Raw genomic sequence first — 20833 nt, 5'->3', positions numbered from 1 at the left:
ATTTTTGGGTAATTTGATGCTCAATTATTATTCCTATTATTATTATCCACTTAAGTATTCATATATATTTTTATAAGAAAAACAATATAAATTTTAGCTTACAAAAAAGTTTAATAAATACATTTGGTGATCTCCTGTTTCATGATTTGATTTTATAGCCAGTGGCTTTTCATTATTTTAATGTTTCAGTTTATAGCCCTAATCTTACTTGTTTTACAAATAACCAGACGCAAAAAAGAAATATATTTCTATTATTCATATGAAAAGCTATCAATGTTTTTTGAGGTAATAATTTAATAACTTCATTCAAAGGAAAATTCATTGCTAGATTTTTTTTTTATTTACATGTGTTTATTCTGTTGATTTATATAATAACCACTACTTTTATATTTCATAGCCCTCATTGAACGAGCTGAAAATCCATTTGGCATAATTATAGCTTCATGTGTGGCGATAGCAGTTTTCCTCATTGTATTTGTAATATCTGTTTATATGAGTAAGTATAATTCCTTTACTTGTTTGATTAATACCAGGGATACTTAAAATCAAATTTCTTAAACAAGTTACGCATTTCTTTGGTTATTTTTATTAACTTTTTACACAATGAAATTTAAACAATTCTTCAGAAAAATTTAATAAAAATTCAATTTTTTCGAAAATTCGATTTATGAAAATGTGGGTTTAAAAATGAGTATTACTAGAGGAAGCAACAATTCGGAAACTAAATATGGCAGGAACGATTTATTTTTAGTGCTTAACGATTTTATAAATTATACATAATTAATATAAAAGTATTAAGTTGTTTTAATTAATAAAGTAGTTATAACTCAAAATTCATAAATTCAAAACTGATTTCAATATATGAATAAGGAATTTTAATAAAATAACCTATATAACATTTTCATTCAACAGTTGGGCAATAAATCTTTAAAAAACCACAGTTCTCATCTAACTTGTTTATTCTTTATTATAAAGAATAAGAATTTTTTTGGTGAATAGCAGTTAAGTCCTTAAATATCTTAAAAATTATTCAGATATGATAATTGATGACCAATTATACGACGCATTTAACTAATGAAAACAATGCAGATATTAAAAATATTTCTTACAATTTTTTATTTTAACTGTGAACAACCAAAATAAATTCGAATTATGGTTGATATTTACAGAAAATTAAAGAAACCAGAAAAAAAGCTTGAATTACAACTATCTGAATTAAGCAAGTTTCACTAAATTATTAAAAAACAGTGATATTTAAAAAGTTCTGTCACATTTGACATCTAACAAAATTATTATATAAAAGGTATTTCAAACAATCTTTATGAATATGCATTATAAAAATTCTCTTTAAATTTTATTCTAGTTCATCTGAAGAGAGAAAAATGCAAGCAAATTCTTCAAGAAGTGGCACCATCTACTGAACTACCCGATTTAGAGCTTGCAACATTGCAAGATTTACCACTGCATGCGAATTTCATACATCAGACTAATGCACTGTACAATTTACAGTAAGTAAAAGCAATTTCTATTAAATTTTGATCAAAGTATGCCATTTGATTTATAAAATAGAGAAAGATCATTTAAATACAACTTATAATGTATGAGTTATATCTGCGAAGAATTTTCCTCCACATATATTAATGTACTTCAGTAATTGAGTCTGCAATTAAGCGCAAAAAGTAAAATAACAGAAACACGGTAATCAGCAACAATGGTATACAGATTAAAAATATAAAATTTTCCAAAATAAGAATATAGCATCATGCTTATATAAGATATTGATTCAGAGGAGAAATTAATTTTCGAACTTTTAATCGTAGCTTTTCGAAGATCTCTAATTTATGTTTGTATTTCTTATTAAATTGATAAAATTTGTTTAGTACCATTGGAATTAACATTTTTTACCATTTTCCTTGTAAGGGCATTGTACTTTTCCCATAAATTAAGAGATTTGAAGTGCAAATGCTAATATAAATGAATAAGGAAGTGTACATTATGTTTAGTTTTTTAATGATAAATCATAATGTCATCGATAAATAAGTTTTTAAAACTTGTAATAAAAAATTGGATGAATTATCAGAAGAAAAAATTGTGATAATTTATTGAATTATTGCGATATTGTTAAAATTTGAACATTCATATAAATTAATATCTGCTATCAAGCAAGATCTTTTTCTGTTTCGAATTGCTCATATCACTTGTTTTTTTATAAATTTAAATATTGTTTTAAGTGTTTTTATGTTTAAAAAAATTCATTACTAGTACATTTAAAATTTTTGTTATACTGTCTGATTTTTGTAGTATTATTGTTCATTTTATCTATTCATTAATTTTATCTTATATGTTAATACACCTTAATTTTTCTTTATTTAGTGACCTACCGACGGATGAGGAATTACTAGCTCTGCCGAAGTACAAAAAAGACCAAATTGTAGTTACAAAATTTCTCGGGAGTGGTGCATTTGGCGAAGTTTTTGAAGGAATAGCAATTAGTGATGACATACCACCGCGTTCTCAAAAAGTTGCCATCAAAGTAAGTTTACATATTTATATTGCTCTATATTATTAATTTCACAGATCGTTGTGTGTTATTGTAGAGCTTTCTTCGGAATCGGAAAGTTTTGTATCAATCCCTTTGAGGATCTACTGCGATCTATTTCAATAATTTACTGCGCCGGCGTCCTGGCATAGGGATAGCGCGTCTTCCCCGTGATCTGGACGTCCTGGGTTCGAATCCCGGCTCGGGCATGGTTGTTCTTCTTCTGTTCTATCTGTGAGTTGTGTGAATGTGCCCTCCTGTAAAAAGGGGTTGTGCAAGCGAATGAGTGATGCGTGAATGGCAAAGTCGTACTCTTGACCCTAGTTGGCGCTACTAAAACAAGAGACGCACCCCCTATCGGCTTAAATCGCTGTCTTCGTAACAGCGGGCTTGTCTAAGTACCATAAGAAACAACAACAACATGAAAGTAAACGCAATAATTCATAAATGCAATGACTTAAATCAATGAAATTCGACATATTATCTTATGACTAGAACTGTGGCCCAGTTTCAAATTTTGGTATCAATCAGTCAGCAAAATGGTGTCCAAAATACATATGCACACGATAGGTTCAGTAAAAATGCTAGATATTCAAGCTAAAGATCTATGTTTTGTAATTATTATTCACCAATGTCATGCAATATATTTGTTGCCTTATCCAAGGTCCACAATTTTAAGCGGGAGAAGAGGAATAAAAATTTTATTGGAAAGTATGCAAGAAACTTTCGGCGAGACGAAACCCACTGTTTTTTCATGTTTGTTTTGTGTTTGAGCCATGACTCGCTATTTGTGTCCATGCATTCCTGTAAGAAAAATGTTGCTTATAATGTGTTCTACTGCCCATTAATTTTGTCCCAAAATTTTCGAAATACCATGAATGATTAAGTCTTAATAAGCATTATTTAAAAAGTTTATGAAATAGTGTTCTTTTTTAATGAAATAATAAAATAGCATATTTTAATGAATGCTAGCAGTAATTAGTAATAAATAATAGAATTCTAATAATTTGTTTCTAACAATGCACATATATTTTTTAAAAAATGATAAAACTTTTCGCTGTATATAGGCTTGAATTAAGATCGGATCAATCTTTCTATTTAGTTCCACTTTTTAAGGAATTAACAAGAAACCAAACGCAATGCATTTTGCCAATTAGACTACAATCGATTGAGCTTTAAAATGCAGGGGCAAGTTTATAAAATGTGTTTATCAATTTTTTTTTTTTATTATTCTCTGCTATACACTCTAATAATTGATTATTATTCGAAGTGTTGAGGTTCGACAAAAATCATTGATTTCTGTATTAAATTGCTGTAATATTTTGTTAAAATAAATTTATTATTTACAGACTTTGAAAAAAGGTGCAACGGAACACGAGAAGCAAGAATTTCTTAAAGAGGCAAAACTAATGAGGTAGGTTTTTTTGCCATTTAAAAATTATCATTTAATTGAAATCTTCTTAGATTTTATGCATTTTATTATTTTAAATATTGTTCCCATTATTTGCAGTTATTTATCCAGTAAGTAATAATTGCACATTTACTTAGATAGATATGAAGAAAATTTTTTAAATAAGTAGCTTTTTTTAAGTCTACCATCATATGTATTTTATATGATATTTTTATTCTGTAAAAACAGAGCATAATATTAAATTATAATCTGCTCTCTTCGCTTTAGAACAGGTTATTGTAAGTTGTGTATTTTCACATTTAGTTTTAAATGTTAATTGGCTGGTTACTTTTCTTGGAAATTTGTATTAACCTCCCTGTGTTAATCTTGAATCTAATGTGGCTGAACAATCCTGTAGCAATAGAAATTGACTATTGACATGAACTCTGCGGAAATATTATAAAAATATTTTTAAACATCCCCTTCTATAAAAAGTTTCATGAACAAAATTTTAACTTTCATACGAAACAAAATATTTGCTTTGAATCTTGAATTTAGAAGAATCTTTGCTTTATAATTTATTAAAAATCCAAATTATTTGAAATTTGTATTTATGGTGCTCTTTTAAAATAATTAAATTTGTTATATTAACTTGAGATATTCAATTAAACGCAAATTCAAGACAATTTCATTTAGATTACCAATAAATTTAGATTGCCAATCATCATTAACAAAATATTAGCTTCGATTATTTGGGTACATTTTTCAATTTCGTTTACATACAATTTGGTATATACAATTTCGTTTGTCATTAGTGTGGAGCGCATGCATCTACCATTTACTAGAATTAAAATAAAGTAATTTAATTACTTTTGTCTGAATAATTATAATCAGAGCAAGAAAAAAAATCAAATGTTAATTGGGCATTCTTATCGCTTTCGGGTTTTTTAGATATTAAATGGAATGCAAAGTTGCATTTATTATCAAATATTTGTAGCTTCAAATTATAATTGTTCATTCAAACGAGAGTTTCACGAGTTTTAGAGTTTATTAATAGCATGAACGCTAAAATTTTACATACCATTTAATAAATACATTTAATTATGTCTTATTTAGCAGTTTCATGGCCAATGCATTATTGGAGCTTATAGGTATGCGCGCATATTTGCTGTGGTAATAATTCTTTCATTTCACTTGGACTACTAATTTACACTTGGTACTTGGGCTTCATTTTTTTTTTTTTTTTTTTTTTTTTTTGTAAATGAATGTTAAAATGTGACATGCTATTTCGTAAATGCATTTAATCTTGTCTTATTTAGCAATTTCAAGCATGATCATATACTGCAGCTCATAGGCGTCTGCTTTGACAATAATCCTAATTTTATTTTACTGGAGCTGATGGAGGCAGGTGACCTTCTGTCTTACTTAAGAAGTAATAGACCTACAATGGTAAGTAATTTATGAAATCTCAAAAATATGCAACATAACTGCTATTTTTGTTTCACTGTTTTCTTCTTTTTCTATTCAGTAGTCTTTAAATTTGAAACCTTGTTCTCTCTTCTATCTTTTCCTGCTGGAGCCTTCTTCTCTTCAACTTTCATCTTTTTAGACTTCCTTGTGATTCATTGGCTTTCTGAGACTTTTCTGCTGGTTTAGGTAGAGTATTCTCTGCTTTTCTGTACATTTTATTGATCAGAAGCTTTTCTGAATTCCTTCAGAAAATCTTAAAAATCCGCATCGCCATCCATAACTTTCTTCTTACGCTTCTTTTTCTTTTATTTCTAATTTTTTTCAACCTTTTAATAATAACGTTTTTGATAGACTTAATTTCCTTAAAATATAAATATGGGGCTACCAATAAACTATGATATGCAAAAAAATTGTTTGCTTTTATTTTTACAAAAAATTTATCTAAAATTTAACTAAAATCTTAATACCAAGAGAGAGAGAAATGATAAAAAGACATCTATTATATCTTTTTTTGATTTAATTCTATTTTTACGCGCTTTCATTTAACTTGTTTCATGCTTGTAAAAATCCCATTTGCTCATATTAGAAAAGACTCATTCCTTTTTTAATGTAACAGTGTCTTTCACAAATAAAATTAGAATGTGTGTCGTAGAAATTGAACTCCCTAGTACCCTGAAAACAGTCTTATTTTTCTCCTTTAATCGGAGCTAGTATCCTTCACTGGACACAATGAGAATGAATCATTACATTTAAATTATAATTATCTTTTAGATGTTTAAATATTGAAAACGAGTTTGAATAACATGTAAATACTTTTATAGTCTATTTTACTTGTATTTGCCGCAGCAGGGCATATTTTGCTCAAGAACCATTAAACCTTACCCCACAACCAGCAATATTTCGAATATATATATTATTTCTTTAGCACTGCACTTTCGATCTCCCCTTTTTTTTTTTTCCTCCATACACCAAGAATAATCTTTTTATTTTTGATACCCTTTATTGCCATTTCTTCCATCCTACCTCCGTGTCAAGTAAATTTTATTAATCATATTAAAGGCTAAAATTCACATAAAAGTCAAACAATCGAGTTAAGTAAATTGCATGTTTAAAATTTATTTTTGATTTTGCGTTTTATTCCACTTTTTATAACAACGTTATTCCGACATCATAATAAATGAAATCAAAATAACTGAATATGTGAAAATCCCCACACCAATTTCAACTTCGCTCAAAGTTTTTGTTTATAATGTTAAGGGAATAAATTTAATAAGATTTGTTAGATTTATTTCTTATTTTATTTTTTTCACATAATGGTATGTGGAAATCTTAATAAATGGAAATAACATTCGACATCTTAATAAATGTTAATATAATTCGAAATAATTTCACATTTATTTGTTATGAAATCTAAAAACTATTCATCCTGATAATGTAACTATTCAAGGCAAGATTTGGCGAGTGGAATGTAAATTTAATGCGACTATTGAATTTTTTCCTTGGGTTGAATTTCATTAAATAGATTAAAATAAAGAATACATTTAAAATCATGTCTGGAATTGCGGCACATATATTATTACGATATTTGTTCTAAATATACGCCTAAAATGATAATATTCTTTTCACAGTTTCTGTGTACATTAAAAGTATTAACTATTTTATATGTAAAAACTATTTATTCAGATTTACGCAACTTCTTAATTTATAATTTTATACTTTTTCATTTTAATTCCTCATGTTTTAGGTTTTCCATCTAACTTATAAGCATTTCTTTCGTAGAGATCAATTAATTTCACTGAACACTGCCAGATATATTATCCAAATCAGCAAACTTTTTAGCTGGAATACAAAACCGTTTTAGATAATTGACTATATCTAGATTTTCAAAAGCCGTATTCATTAATAAATAAAGGATTTATCAGCATTTAAGATTTCTTCCACTTTTATTTATTCACTTCTCACTTCTCAAAATCCATCTGGCGCTATCAGAGCGACTCAAAATGTTATATAGAATATAAACACGAAGCTTACTTAGTATGTTTTTGCATTTTCCTATTTATTTCAGTTCCTTTTTAAGCAATAATTTTGGTTATTGCATATTCAGACTGTATTATTTTACGTTTCAGTTCGAACCAAGTCATTTAACAATGGATGACTTAATCGGGATCTGCATTGATGTCGCTAGAGGCTGTAAATATTTAGAAGATATGCATTTCGTTCATAGGTAAGCCATGTTGTATGAATAGTTCTTAGCGCTTTGAATTATCTGCTTACGTTATTTTTATAAAATGAATATTTTTTCCATGACTAATAAGTTACGCTATAACAAAAATACTATATCGGTACAGCTGATAACACTCTTGTTTAATTGATGGGAAAATTTTTATGATGTGCTTTCCATATAATATGTGATAAGTGACTTATACTTCAATTATCTAAAGAACAACTTTTATATTTCATTGCAGATTTTCGAAAATTGAATTGTTGCAATTAAATTAACTGTTAATAGAATATACAACACAAATAATTCTACTTAAATCATTTCTTGTCAGTACTAACCCCCAACCCTAACCGCTTTTACCTCCTATCGATGCCGGAACGTAGCTCCTACGAGAGGGTTTGTGTCATGACCGGTGATGGCCTAAGGACTCAGTCATACTTCCCGCCAATATTGTAGCAGCATTCCGGTCATTCGGATTCTTCCGAGTGTCTTCGAGGCGGGGCAAACTGTTCTTTTATTTTTATTGTGTGTGATTATCAGCATCAAGTTAGATTATTTTATTTCTATTGCCACTCTGATTTTTAATATTACCATACATTTTAGTAATTTATTTCATTTTAGAAACATTTAATATATTCTTGCTGGAAATGCATTTATGAATTCATGCATTGTCGAGCACGATCATACAAACTGGTGATGTACTTTATATATACTAACACATTTGTGTTTAATCACAAACGGATTGATTAACGATGAGTACCAATAATTTTTCGAAGTACGATGTCTTTGCGAAGAGCAATAAATCTGCTTGTAAAATGTATAACACTGAATTATTTATTTTGTCAATAATCTGCAATGGCACGATATGCCTAACTAACCACTCAGTAAATGCAAATTTAGGGTTCTTACACCCATATCAAATTTTATCACACTTATAAGCTTTCAATAATATTTTCAGAATTCAAATTCTTTCATTTCAGAATTACTATGTGTGTAATTTCAATATCACATTTCTTTTAATTTTTTTATGTTGGTGTTTCTCTGGCCCTATTGACAATTTTTAAAAGTTTAATTTAAAATCTCTTCCATAGTTTAAACCTCAACAAAATATCTACTTTGCCTTATAGACAGTCAGCTCTTGTGAGACCTTTTGAGCAGATTAATTAATCGGTGGTTTTCTTTAGTTTTTCAGAATAAAATGATAAATGTTTGTAGTGTTTCTAATGATTAATATGGAAAAATTTGTTATATTTTGCACTTGTTTGATCTTTTTAATATAAAATTTCATTCTAAATTATTGGAGTTTTATACACTAAATGTAGAAAATATTGGGGACGTTTATTAATCACAGTTCAGCTTGTCCCTGTACAACGAGCACTGAGATAAGAATTCGGATTTGTTTCCAAAGTCAGATAAGAAACATAGAAAACAAGATATTAGAGTTACTTTGAACATAGTATGGTAATGGGAAGCTATAAGCGCTGGCAATAGTTATCTATGATATCACTAGGCTGTAACTTTTCTTTTACATCAGTGATTCAAATTTTAAATGAATGTGAATTTAGTCAAAGAAAAAAAAAACGCGAAAAGCAGAATAGTGGGTGAAAATGGTTGTTAAACGAAAAAGATACCAAATGAGTGTTCAGCTGTGTGAGCAGTATCAGAACTACAACGAAACAAATTGCAATGTAATGAAACTCAAGTTCTTCACAAAGCCTATAACTACCTTTTAAAAGAAGAATCTTACAATGAATTGGTTTTAATAGCCGGTGACCAATAACAGTTCTTTTAATTTCGCAGCAAAACAAAAAATATGGTCTAATAGTTCGTATATTTGCTCTATTATGTTGATTGGCAAGATCCATGTGTGATGAAATTTTGTTTCCAATCTTAGCAAATTAAGAGCTACCATTTTGTTACTATAGTCAATAATTCTCTTCAAAGATTCCAACATGCTGTAGGGATTATGCCTATAAGAATATATGCCATCATCAAAGCCAGAAGAAGTTTAACATAATTAGTGATGTGTAAAAAAATTTGACCACTCATTGTTTATGCGAAATCCAAGACATTAATATCTGTTGCTAAAATCTGTTTGTTAATCATGTGCAATTTTATTTATAAGATGTTTAAATGAAATTGTATTTTTAATGTCAACTGTTCAGAACATCTTTTTTATATCAAATTCCTTTCTATCTTAAAAAATAATTAGATAATGTATAAACTGCAATGGAAAAATCATTAACAATAAATTACCAACTTGCGATCTTCAAAGAAATAAAAATAGATAGAAGATAAGAGAAGTATTATTCGGGTAAAATCCCATTAAGGGTACCACCCTCTCGACCGTCCATCAGTGAAATTCTAAATATTCCTTTCTACAAATCAGCGTGATTTGGAGCGTGTAGCGAATTTGGGCCAGTAAGTATTTAAAATAATTCAACAGCACAGTTATGTAGTTTCTTTTTCTTTGTCTAAATGTATAAATTATAATATATTATTATAGTAAACTTAAAAATAATTGACAGAAGACAATGATTTCGATCATTTACTATCTAATAATCCTAGGGCAAAATAAAAAAATTAAATAAGGTACGGTAATTGTCCTATCTAGTTTTTCAATTCCAATCAGAAGCAAGAAGATCATTGATGAAATAAGAAAGCCCACTTAGATTTACAATTCAGCGGAAAAAGCTAAGCAATTTCTTTGTGAATTATCATTTCTTAATAAGTGTGACTTTTTCTACTCCTCAGGGATTTGGCTGCTCGTAATTGCCTTGTATCGAGCTATGATAGACAAGAAAGAATTGTTAAAATAGGCGATTTTGGATTGGCCAGAGATATCTACAAAAATGATTATTATCGCAAAGAAGGAGAAGGATTGCTTCCAGTAAGATGGATGGCTCCAGAATCACTCGTCTATGGTGTTTTTACAATACAGAGCGACACGTGGTAAGAAAATTTTCCAAATATTTTAAGTATTATGAATGTATTATTTTTCAGTTATAAATGCTTGCATGGAAATTTTGATTTATTCACTGAAACTTATTTGCAGGGCCTTTGGAGTCTTACTTTGGGAAGTTATTACATTGGGAATGCAGCCTTATCCTGCACGTTCGAATATGGAAGTTCTTTATTATGTAAGAAGCGGCGGATGTTTGGATAGGCCCGATAATTGTCCTGATGAACTGTAAGTACATTAAAAAATTTCTCTCAATAATCAATGTATCTCAGTCCGTTTAATCCATAATTTTTGTCCTTAAGAATTTTGAGTTTATTTCTTAATATTATGGGTTCAGCCTCTATTTTTATATTTTAATATATATATTGCCGTCAGTAAGATTGATTGGTTACTTTTACTAATAGTCGTAGTTAGTTTTTAATCGATTATTATTAATTATAACAGAAAATTATTCATACTAAATGGATTTTTTTTTACTTTAATTGTAATATATATAAACAAAACCAAAATGTTGTTGGATAGGGTAATAAAACATTCATTTGAAAAGATTATCCCATAATCGCAAGCTCTTTTTTTTTTAAATCTTTTATCATCAAAGAGAACGTAAAAAGCAATTTTAGGGGCACTTTCAAAAATAATATTTTAATAGAAAGGTAGCAGTTTTATACATTAATATATAATTGAACATCTATTACAACTGTAAAGATGCAATTTTTTATCATTATTTTCTTTTCGATTTTTCTAATCTGACTTTTTCCCTCATTTCCCGATCACAAGAGCTCTGACATTTTATTTATTTATGCGTTCGCGATGGCAATGCAAGATTTAAATGAGTATAGAATGTAATTATAGGTTAATCTATTTATTTAAAATTAAATTTTTATCTTATACACGAGGTGTCATCTAGTAGGAAATTTTTAAAATTACCGAAAAATTAAAAATTCCTGAGTAATTACAATACTAACTTATGAATGATATAAAAGGATGAAACTTAGAAAATAATAAGAATCAACGAAGTTTAAAGCACACTCTTATTAGAGTACTCAAATGTAAGAAATAATTCTTTTATCAAAAATCTGGAGATTAAAATAGAAAACTTGAAATCTTGCTAACAATATAATAGAAAAAACTACCTAATTTCATCATTTTAAAATAAATCTATTATATCGTTACGGTTAAAACTACAATTTCATTACAGCATTTCTAACAATGCTTCACACTTTTACTCTCTGGAATTTTGTTTTATGCTCTTCAAAATTTTGATGCTTAAAAATACCCTTTTAACTTCAGCATGCCTATCCGTATAAATTTAGATATTTCATATAGAATATTTAAATGTAGAGTCATTCTAATATTTTAAAGAGTTATCTTGGCATAAATTCATTTTTATACTTGTAACTCTTATTAAATATCACATTTAAATCACAAATCACGTTCATCCCTATAATTTAGGTACCAGATAATGACTGATTGTTGGAAGTATGATGCAGACAGACGACCATCGTTCTGTTCTTGTTTGCAAGTATTACAAGAACTGAGAACAAAATTAGCATCATCTCCCCTTATTATGCCAACAGTGTATAATTTTGATTACTTCAGTCAAGGGAATGTTGGTATGTAATCTTAGAATCTTTTTTATATTTTTACTTTTCATGGGCTATTATTCTATTTTTAAAATAAAGATGAATTTTTAAACGTATGTTCAATATGCTGCATTAAATTTTTAAACTCGCAGGGGTTAATTGTTTACCGGATGTCTTTACGATTTGTACAGCATAGTTTACGATATTGTACATCGCAAAAATATGGTATAATATCTATGTAGATTAATTATCTAATAGGATTACATAATATTATATACTACATATATATTATATAATATACAACAATATAATTGTAAAATAGTATGCAACATGATCAGCTATCTGGTTTACTACATAACTGCGCACAATACGTACAAGCTATCTTCAGCTTATACCTAAATGAACAAAAGTTACATGTAATAACAAATAAAAGTAACTGAACGTTACTCCCAGCGTGCTCACGTGTTTGGAGTATAAGATAAGCTCTGAAATTTTAACAGTGGCACAATTATTACACGCTTAACAAAACAGTTCAAACATGTGCTGCCATCTGTTTATTATCAAAAACATGAAAAATATAGGGGGGGAAAAAAGATGTGTATATTATATATAAACAAAAAATGCCTGAGCAGGACTTTTTCAATTCACATTGGCATTATGGCTAAAAAAAATGCAGATACATTTATCAGAATCAAAACCGCCTAATGAGGCGTTCATTAATGATAGGTTAAAGGAATATTATTTTAATAAGTTTAATTGATAAATTCTAACGAATTATTTTTTAAAAATCAAAATGGTTTTCTACATAATTTTTATATTAATGAAAATTTCATAAAAACGAGGGGTGTTAACATTTTCACATCCTGTACAACTATTTTAACACCTCTCTTTAAGTCGTAACGCTCTTCTTATTGTAAACTAGTGGTGAAACTACATTGTGAGAGTACTGATTACTGTCAATATTTTTATAAATTCCTACCACAGGTATTGCCGTTACATAGATACATTCTGTCTGCATTGCTTTTGCCCAACCCTCCATATCTTAAAAATAAATATATAGGTAAAATCAATGTAAAAAACGATGAACATCTTTTGACTCAAGCGTTAAATTTTTAAGATTTGATGGAAGGAAAGCTCAATATAAAGAATTTTATTAGTTTCAAAAGCATCAATATACAAAAAAAATGGATAAAATATTGAAGCCAATGAAAATATAAATAAATACTGGATTATTTCTTTACTCCTTTTAAATTATATGATCTTTAAATTCAAATAAGAGTATTACAAAGAGTAATATCAAGCCTTTCAAAAACAGAAGTACTTTCATAATTAGTAATAGTGATAGGTTTAATTTTTTAGGGTTCCATCTAAACATTTACGGAGCCCCATGCTGATGTAAATATACCGAAAATCAAGAAAGGATATTTATCAATATAAGCACTTTATTGATTTTATTATTCATGATGTAAATTTTTGTGATTCTTGTCAGTTGGTTAAAAATTTGATATTTTTCATTGTATGCTATAAAAAACAATTTTAAACTTGCCTTTTATCAGGTTTTGACAACTTAGGATATTGCGCCAGCCTTTTGAATGCATCTGTTTCATCATCTGAAAGTAATGATTACAGTGTAACAACAACAGGTAGAGAGTAGTATTCAGAGATATATGCACATATTTTTAAAGCACATTTTAATATTTTAAAAGGCACATCTAACATTTTAAAATTTTAAAGGTTGATAAAATTTATTCTTTCGCACTTCATTTTGGTGATAAAATGCACATAAGTAATATAAACAATTTTTGAAAAACTTAAAAGTATATATCTTGCACGCTTGCACCAGCGAAATGTTGAAACACAATCGAAATACTGAAATGCATAACATAATTTTATATAGTGTTATAAAAAACGCACATATTTCAGAGCATATTTTTTTTTCTTTTTAATATAATGTTTGTTAATGCATCTATTAGCTATTTAAGTGTAACATTTGTTAAAAAGAAATGGGTATTTAAATTAAAATGTCCTATGTTATTATTTCCAAAAGTTTTCTGGCAAATTTTGGATGTTTATGCCTTCTCAATGCAGCACTTATTTGCATTTTTTTTCGCAGATAAGCTACGGTTTCCACCTTATCTGTTTAACACATGTAACTATATTCTTTCATTATTTTATTTCAGGTACTTATATTGGAAGGTATGACCCACAAGAAAATGATGAAAATAAGCTTTTAGACCCACACTTTGATTCCAGAAGCACACAAAGTGTGCCTCCTGCCTTATCAGAAATGATAGTAAGTTCCTTGTTATTTTTGATGGGTTGAATTATTTTCATTTTTTCTATGCCATTGAATAACAAGCTAGTGAAATATTTTCATAATTTCATAAACTACTTAAATAATTGACTAGATAGTTCCAATAAAAAATTTAGAAAAGTTGGGTCGCAAAATAATATTCACATAAAAAATCTAACAAAATTAGAACAAATCTGTGTAAATACAGAAATCTAATTTTATAAACTTTAGTGGTGTACAAACTAAGGTTTTTCAGAATTTTTGAAATGGCAAGTAGGATTTTGGGGAATTGTTATTAAACAAGCGAAAATGTTTGTCCCCCAGCTTTTACATACATACATACATACATACAATATGACATTATTATATTATGCTTCTGAATAAAGAATAGACAATCGAATATGTCTCTGGATCTCTTCTCTTTGGCATATTGGTCCCAAAATTTGATACAAATCTGCAATTAGGATGCTAAGAAATAATAAAGAAAATCAAGTTTGCACTTGAATCCAAAATTTGACACCAATCATCATTTATGATGCTAAAACAATCAACCATCCAACCTCAATTTCAACCATCCGATTTATTGTTATTTTGTATTATCGTGCTCACTTTCAAAGAAATAAGGAGACTGACTGAAAATTTACCTTAACATTAAGATTTGGCCTAAAATTTGACACATTTAAAATTCTAGTGATAAATTTACATTTCAAATATCATCTACCTAGCTGATTTGTTTGTTTAATTTATAATTCTCACATAGACAAAGTTCAATAAGTAGATAGATTTTCAGTCGAAAGATTGCTTCCAAACTGTTAGATAATTTTTATCTTCTAGCTCGCTTCACTTTTGAATTTTTATAAACAAACTAACAGATTGAAAGACAGGCATAAAAACAAATATGGTTTTTGTCAGGGGGAGGGGATCCAGATAAATCAAAAATGTGGAAATTCGTCAAAATTATGAAGTCATTTTATTGGGGGGGGGGGTGATCACAATATATTTTTTGGCGAAAATAAGAATTTCCTTCTTTTAAATTTACTCATTTGAAAAACATCCACATCACAAAGATATCTATATTTCTTTTCTATTCTATGTCTTCTACATTTTTTTTTTCTTAATTTATTCATATGGTGTTAAAAAACAGAATTTTTTTATGGTTTATTCTTTTATATATAATGTGATAAGTTATAGTTACAAATTTGTTTCTGCGAAAGAAATGTAATTTCCTACAAAATATTTTTATTGCTTGGGCATATACAAAATAAAATATCACTTTTCTAAAAGTAAAAGCGAAATTAATATAAAAGAAGTTGAATTTTACCTTGTAATCATTAGTTCTTTTTGTATAATTAAAGTCGAAGATCATTCATTTAATCCAAGACATTTTTTTGAAAATCTTGATTTTTCCAACTAGAAACACTGAAGTTTCTCGGATTAATAGAAATATTTGCTGTTCTGTTAAACTCATTGTAGTAAATTTGGACTGAATATAATTACAATAAATATTCTTAAAAAGCAAAATATAGGAAGTGTGTTATTTATTCCTTGCTTTTAATTGAAAGCCCTTAAATGAATTATAAAGTCTCTTTGAATAAAAAAAATGAAATATAACTTACACTGAGATTGTAGTGCATTATGTAGGGTGAGAATAAACCAGCATTTTTCAGAAGCATGTGCATTTTACTGGCTAAATAGTAAAAGTCAGCAGTTCATAGTAATGGTATTGAGTATTAATAATTCATGAAACTGCTGAACATTGTAATTAGACAGTAGAGCCCATTTATTTGCAAAATATTGTATGACCTATTCACACTTCACTTGTAACAATCACATTTCTTTTTAATATACTATTTTTCGTTAATATTACAAGAATGTAACATTTATTTTCTAGGAACATTAATATTTTCAGCAATTAAATATTTTTATTTATGACTCTGCACTATGATTAATTAGACTAAAGCTTTTATGTCCAGATAAAACTAATACATCATTTTTCTTTTCACAGCTTGATGCAAATCCTTTGTCCATGCGCAGATCCCTATCTTGGACAAGTACCATGTTGCAATCACCTGATATCCATCCTCAGTGTGCAACAAGAATTTCAACAAAATCAAATCCTGCAACTACTACAAATAAATATTTAGAGCTTTTAGGAGATAATGAAGATTCGGATGGCTACCAACTGCCTTTGCAAGTCCGAAAATCGTCTAAGTCATCTAAACAAACGCTTCCTATATGTGAGAAGATATGTGATCTAATGAATGTGACTTCCATTTCGTCCAGTCAAGTGATAAAGCCATCATTATCTTTAAATCACCTTGCATTAAAACCTGAATCACTAAACTGTGAAAACAAAACTGATTTTCTTCATGAAAACAATAATGAGCAGTCTCCAGCTCTTGATGAATTAAATTTAATGCTGGATTCTGATGAAAGAAGAAATTCCAACAGCATATCAACTCCTAATTCGGAGAACTCTTGGTTAGAAGACTGTGATAACTGGTCTTTTTCCACAGCTTCTACAGCAACATGTCCTTTGGATGCTTCGCTAAATATTGTTGAAAATAGTGAAGTAGTTGCAATATCACCTACAACTGGGATCGATATGAATTATTCATCGAAGTCATCGTATTGTTGAAATATTGTTTTAACTGTTGATATTATTGGCCATAATTGTTTCTATTTTTATATAACCCTTCACTTTTACATTTTTTTCCATATTTACGTGGGAAAATATAGTCTTCCGTTGCTGAACTCAATGTAAATCATTATGAAAGTTATAGAAATGTTAAGATATCATTTGAATGTTGATATTGTTGACTAGAATACTCCTATTTTTATTCTTTTCCTCAAATTTACTCTTCTGGAATTTTCCAAATTTATAAAACCAATCTTCCATGCAAAATAATTGAAAAATGCCATAATTTCTTCATGGAAAATCTGTACCATATTGCAATACAAATGAATATGAAAACCAGTAATTATCTCTTAAAACAAAGATTTCCGTTGATTCATGGAATTTTCAAATGTACGTTTCAAGTTCGAATCCAAGGTCATTTGAATAACATCATATCTGAATGTTTTTTGCATGAGGTGCATGTTTCATGTTGGAATTCTGATTGATTTTAATTACTCCAAAAGTGACTTTTATCTAAGAATTTTAATGCAAAAACCCGATCAGGATTTGATTAGGATACTTATTAAGATAATAAGATAACATATTCATTAATACAGCTCATATTTCCTTCTTCGCTATAAACAAGCATCAGAATATTGAATTTCCTAGTATAAATGTACAAAATGAAATTCATTAAGCAGAAGGGTTTAAATATTATCGCTTTCATTTGCATATAACATTTATATGCGTTTTGAGTTCTCTTTCCATTATCATTCATCATCATTTGAGTACTTTAATTGTGTTTGATTCATTTCTTAACCAGGTATTTTGATTCCTAATGAAAATGTTATCGTATTTCCCTTTTTGAGTGAAGAATAAATGATAGCAAAAATATAGTTTTATTTTTATCAAATAGTTGTCTCCAAGCACTTTTCTTTTAGAAAATGTTGCAGATACAGCTAATTTGTATTTTTTTGAAATTTCATCTTTGTCTGGGATTGACATTACGGTGAAGAATATATTGATTTCGAAAATCAAAATGTAAATGGTATTATCATCAAAATATATTTTCAATGCCTCATTGTAATGCTGTGCTTCATAAATACCCGATTTGTAAATTTTGTGCTGTTTCACCTGTAGATTTATCATCATCATATGCTTTTCGTATCATAATGTATAATGAATTACCGTAAAAATGTATCATTGTTTACTGATTTTTACATATAAAACGAGATTTTCATTAAGTTCTTTTCCTAAAGGCTAATTTCTCTTTCAGAACTTTTTGAATAAGAACAATCCATTTAATATTCTAATTACCTTCTTAATTTAACTAATTATCGAAATGCAGACGTAATAAGTTGCTTGATAATCTTATTTAGTTTCAAAAGAGTAAAAAATGAATTATTAATAATTAATCTATTGTAAGTAAAATATAGGTAAAATAAATGTTACATTTTTTAACTGTCTTGTCTTTCTACCTATCTTTACTCATGATTTTATACCGGCACAGTACTGATATGTTTAGCTCACGTATAAGTAAAACTAAATACTTCCTTCCTTCCGAAATGCTTATACGTGATAACGTTTCCACTTCCTTCCTTCTGGTCTGAATGCCCTTTAGATTTGCTCAATTACTCAATAACTACTGAACATAAATCGTTCTCACCTTGTAATCCGTAATTTAACAAAAGTTCCAGAGAATATTGGATTATGATCTTCCAGTAATAAAACGAATTTTTTTTACTCAATATGCCTACGAAACATAAAAACGGTACATAAAATGGCACCTCACTCTTCGAACTTCCATACCACAACATCTTGAAGGCATTTTAATCCCGATTGTAAATTAAACATTTATTAAGCTTGCATACACGACGAATTATTGGGAAGGTGGGGTTGAAGTTAAATTTCTTCTACCAGGTAGCTACAATCCTACAAATTTCTATTTTTAAAATTAGATTATTTTATTTGATATCGGTTAAAAATAATAGCTGTTCGTATCCTTTTCTGATCTATCACAAAAATCTGAAATAGCCTCTTTTGTGTGCGATTTTAAAATAGACATGTTTCTTTAAATTGTTAGTACAGACTGGTAAAGAGAATTGCTTATCTCATTATGATTTAAATTACGCATTCAAAGTGGCACCTGTGCATGTGCAAACAAAAAGAAGAACAGCATAATTTTTATTTTTCACATAATGTGCATTACTAGTCGAATGTCATTTTCATCATCATGATGATAAAATAAATAAATTACGTATGCGTTTTTCTGAAAATCATTGAAGATATCTTATATACTTAAGAGCCTTAAAATTAATTTAGTTTTTAAGTCTTTTGAATGATTGGATATATATTTTTTATATCACTACAGAGATAAAAGTATTGATATTAAACATTCATCGGAAACCTAACATTATAAGCAGAAATATACATGTGCTTCATTGGAAGATAAATTTAAATTTTGCAATAACTAATCATATTAAGTAGTAAAATCAGATACGAACATAAAAGGGTTATTAAGAATGAAATGCTTTTTCTGTTACCAATTTATACTTTGTAGTTTTTCGATGCATCAACAAACGTTTACGTTTAGAACGGCGTCATGTTTTGAGGGTCAGGAAAAAAAAAGAAATTGAAAAGCTTAAATAAATTATTCATTCTTATGTCATTGAAGTATGTTCTTAGAATTATAAATATATTTTTTTTTTCTATAAAAGTTTTTATAAAAGATATCAGCATCTGAAAATGCAAAAAAGGCCCCTTATTTCCATTAGTCTTCTGTAATATGAGCTGCAAGTTTACTTAGAATAATTATTATTATTCGATGATTTGAATTGTATATGGTCCTCTTTAAACATTTCTTTATTTAAAAACAAACCAAAGGAGTGTTTTGATCAGTATTTTACATTAGTGAAGGTGTCATTCTACATAGAGTTACAAGATAGTAGCTTTAGAAAAAAAGGTCCTCCAGAATGTAGAGTATGAATAGAAAAGATATTGCAATAATTGATACATGTCGATGTTTGATTTTCACTACTTCACATTTCTAGTAGAACAACAGAAATTTTCAATTTAAAATATAATATAACTAATAAAATAATTTTCTAATAACCAGGTTTACAAATATATGATATAAGTAATAAACGTATAAGTTTGCAGTACTTTTTCAGAATTTAAATATTCTAAAAAGTGCTTTATTTTGATGTTCAAGAATTGTTTTAAAGGTATAACCACTTATTATACTTGCATTCTATATATTTTATGTAAAGTTTTACAAATAATGTCAGTGGAAAGTTGTGTAAATAAATATTTTAGATTTTACCTCGAACTTTTGTTGTTTGATTCTTCTATCATCGTTGCTGCGTACTATAAATTGTAAGTTAAAATTGCGTTTTTTGAGACAAAAAAGTTTGTGCATCGCTTTATTTTTCTAGTATTTGTTGAAAATTTGATCTGCTTCGTTTTCACTAGAAATAACTAATCAGATCATATGGTGAGTTTTGAAAACTCTGATTAAAAAATTTATGTGCGAAGTTCTCTTAAATAGTTTTATTAGCAAATTTTGTATCTGATTTTATAAATCTCTATTTCTGAAGAAGAAACGATGCATACTTAAATAGACACAAGTCTAATATCAATAACTTTCTCGAAGAGCAAGAGTTTTATTAGGTAATTCCCACAAATCATACAATTAGTCATAAAGAGAGTTTTTTTTTAAAGTCAAGATTGATTTAATCAAAATTCCCCATATCTGATTA

The 20833-nt window shown here is 28.1% G+C and overlaps 1 protein-coding gene across 2 annotated transcripts in view; it reads left to right on the top strand.

The window, feature by feature from the left end:
- LOC129958262 (proto-oncogene tyrosine-protein kinase ROS-like) overlaps window positions 1–20303 on the top strand; it is a 119868-nt gene extending 99565 nt beyond the window's left edge. Inside the window, exons 30-41 of one of the 2 annotated variants that reach the window (XM_056070583.1) lie at window positions 398–496; window positions 1364–1508; window positions 2374–2533; window positions 3889–3953; window positions 5249–5378; window positions 7526–7623; window positions 10375–10572; window positions 10676–10810; window positions 12035–12195; window positions 13722–13808; window positions 14346–14458; window positions 16464–20303. In XM_056070583.1, the coding sequence (XP_055926558.1) occupies window positions 398–496; window positions 1364–1508; window positions 2374–2533; window positions 3889–3953; window positions 5249–5378; window positions 7526–7623; window positions 10375–10572; window positions 10676–10810; window positions 12035–12195; window positions 13722–13808; window positions 14346–14458; window positions 16464–17096 (2024 nt within the window). In that variant the 3' untranslated portion in view covers window positions 17097–20303. The remainder of the gene's footprint in view (window positions 1–397; window positions 497–1363; window positions 1509–2373; window positions 2534–3888; window positions 3954–5248; window positions 5379–7525; window positions 7624–10374; window positions 10573–10675; window positions 10811–12034; window positions 12196–13721; window positions 13809–14345; window positions 14459–16463) is intronic. The other variant, XM_056070584.1, reaches the window with a different exon arrangement.
- The last annotated feature ends 530 nt before the right edge of the window (window positions 20304–20833 follow it).

This window comes from Argiope bruennichi, chromosome X1, assembly GCF_947563725.1.
Source record: "Argiope bruennichi chromosome X1, qqArgBrue1.1, whole genome shotgun sequence".
Classification (NCBI taxonomy): domain Eukaryota; kingdom Metazoa; phylum Arthropoda; class Arachnida; order Araneae; family Araneidae; genus Argiope; species Argiope bruennichi.
Note: the sequence above shows the minus strand (reverse complement) of the source record. Positions and strands in the feature narration are given on the sequence as shown.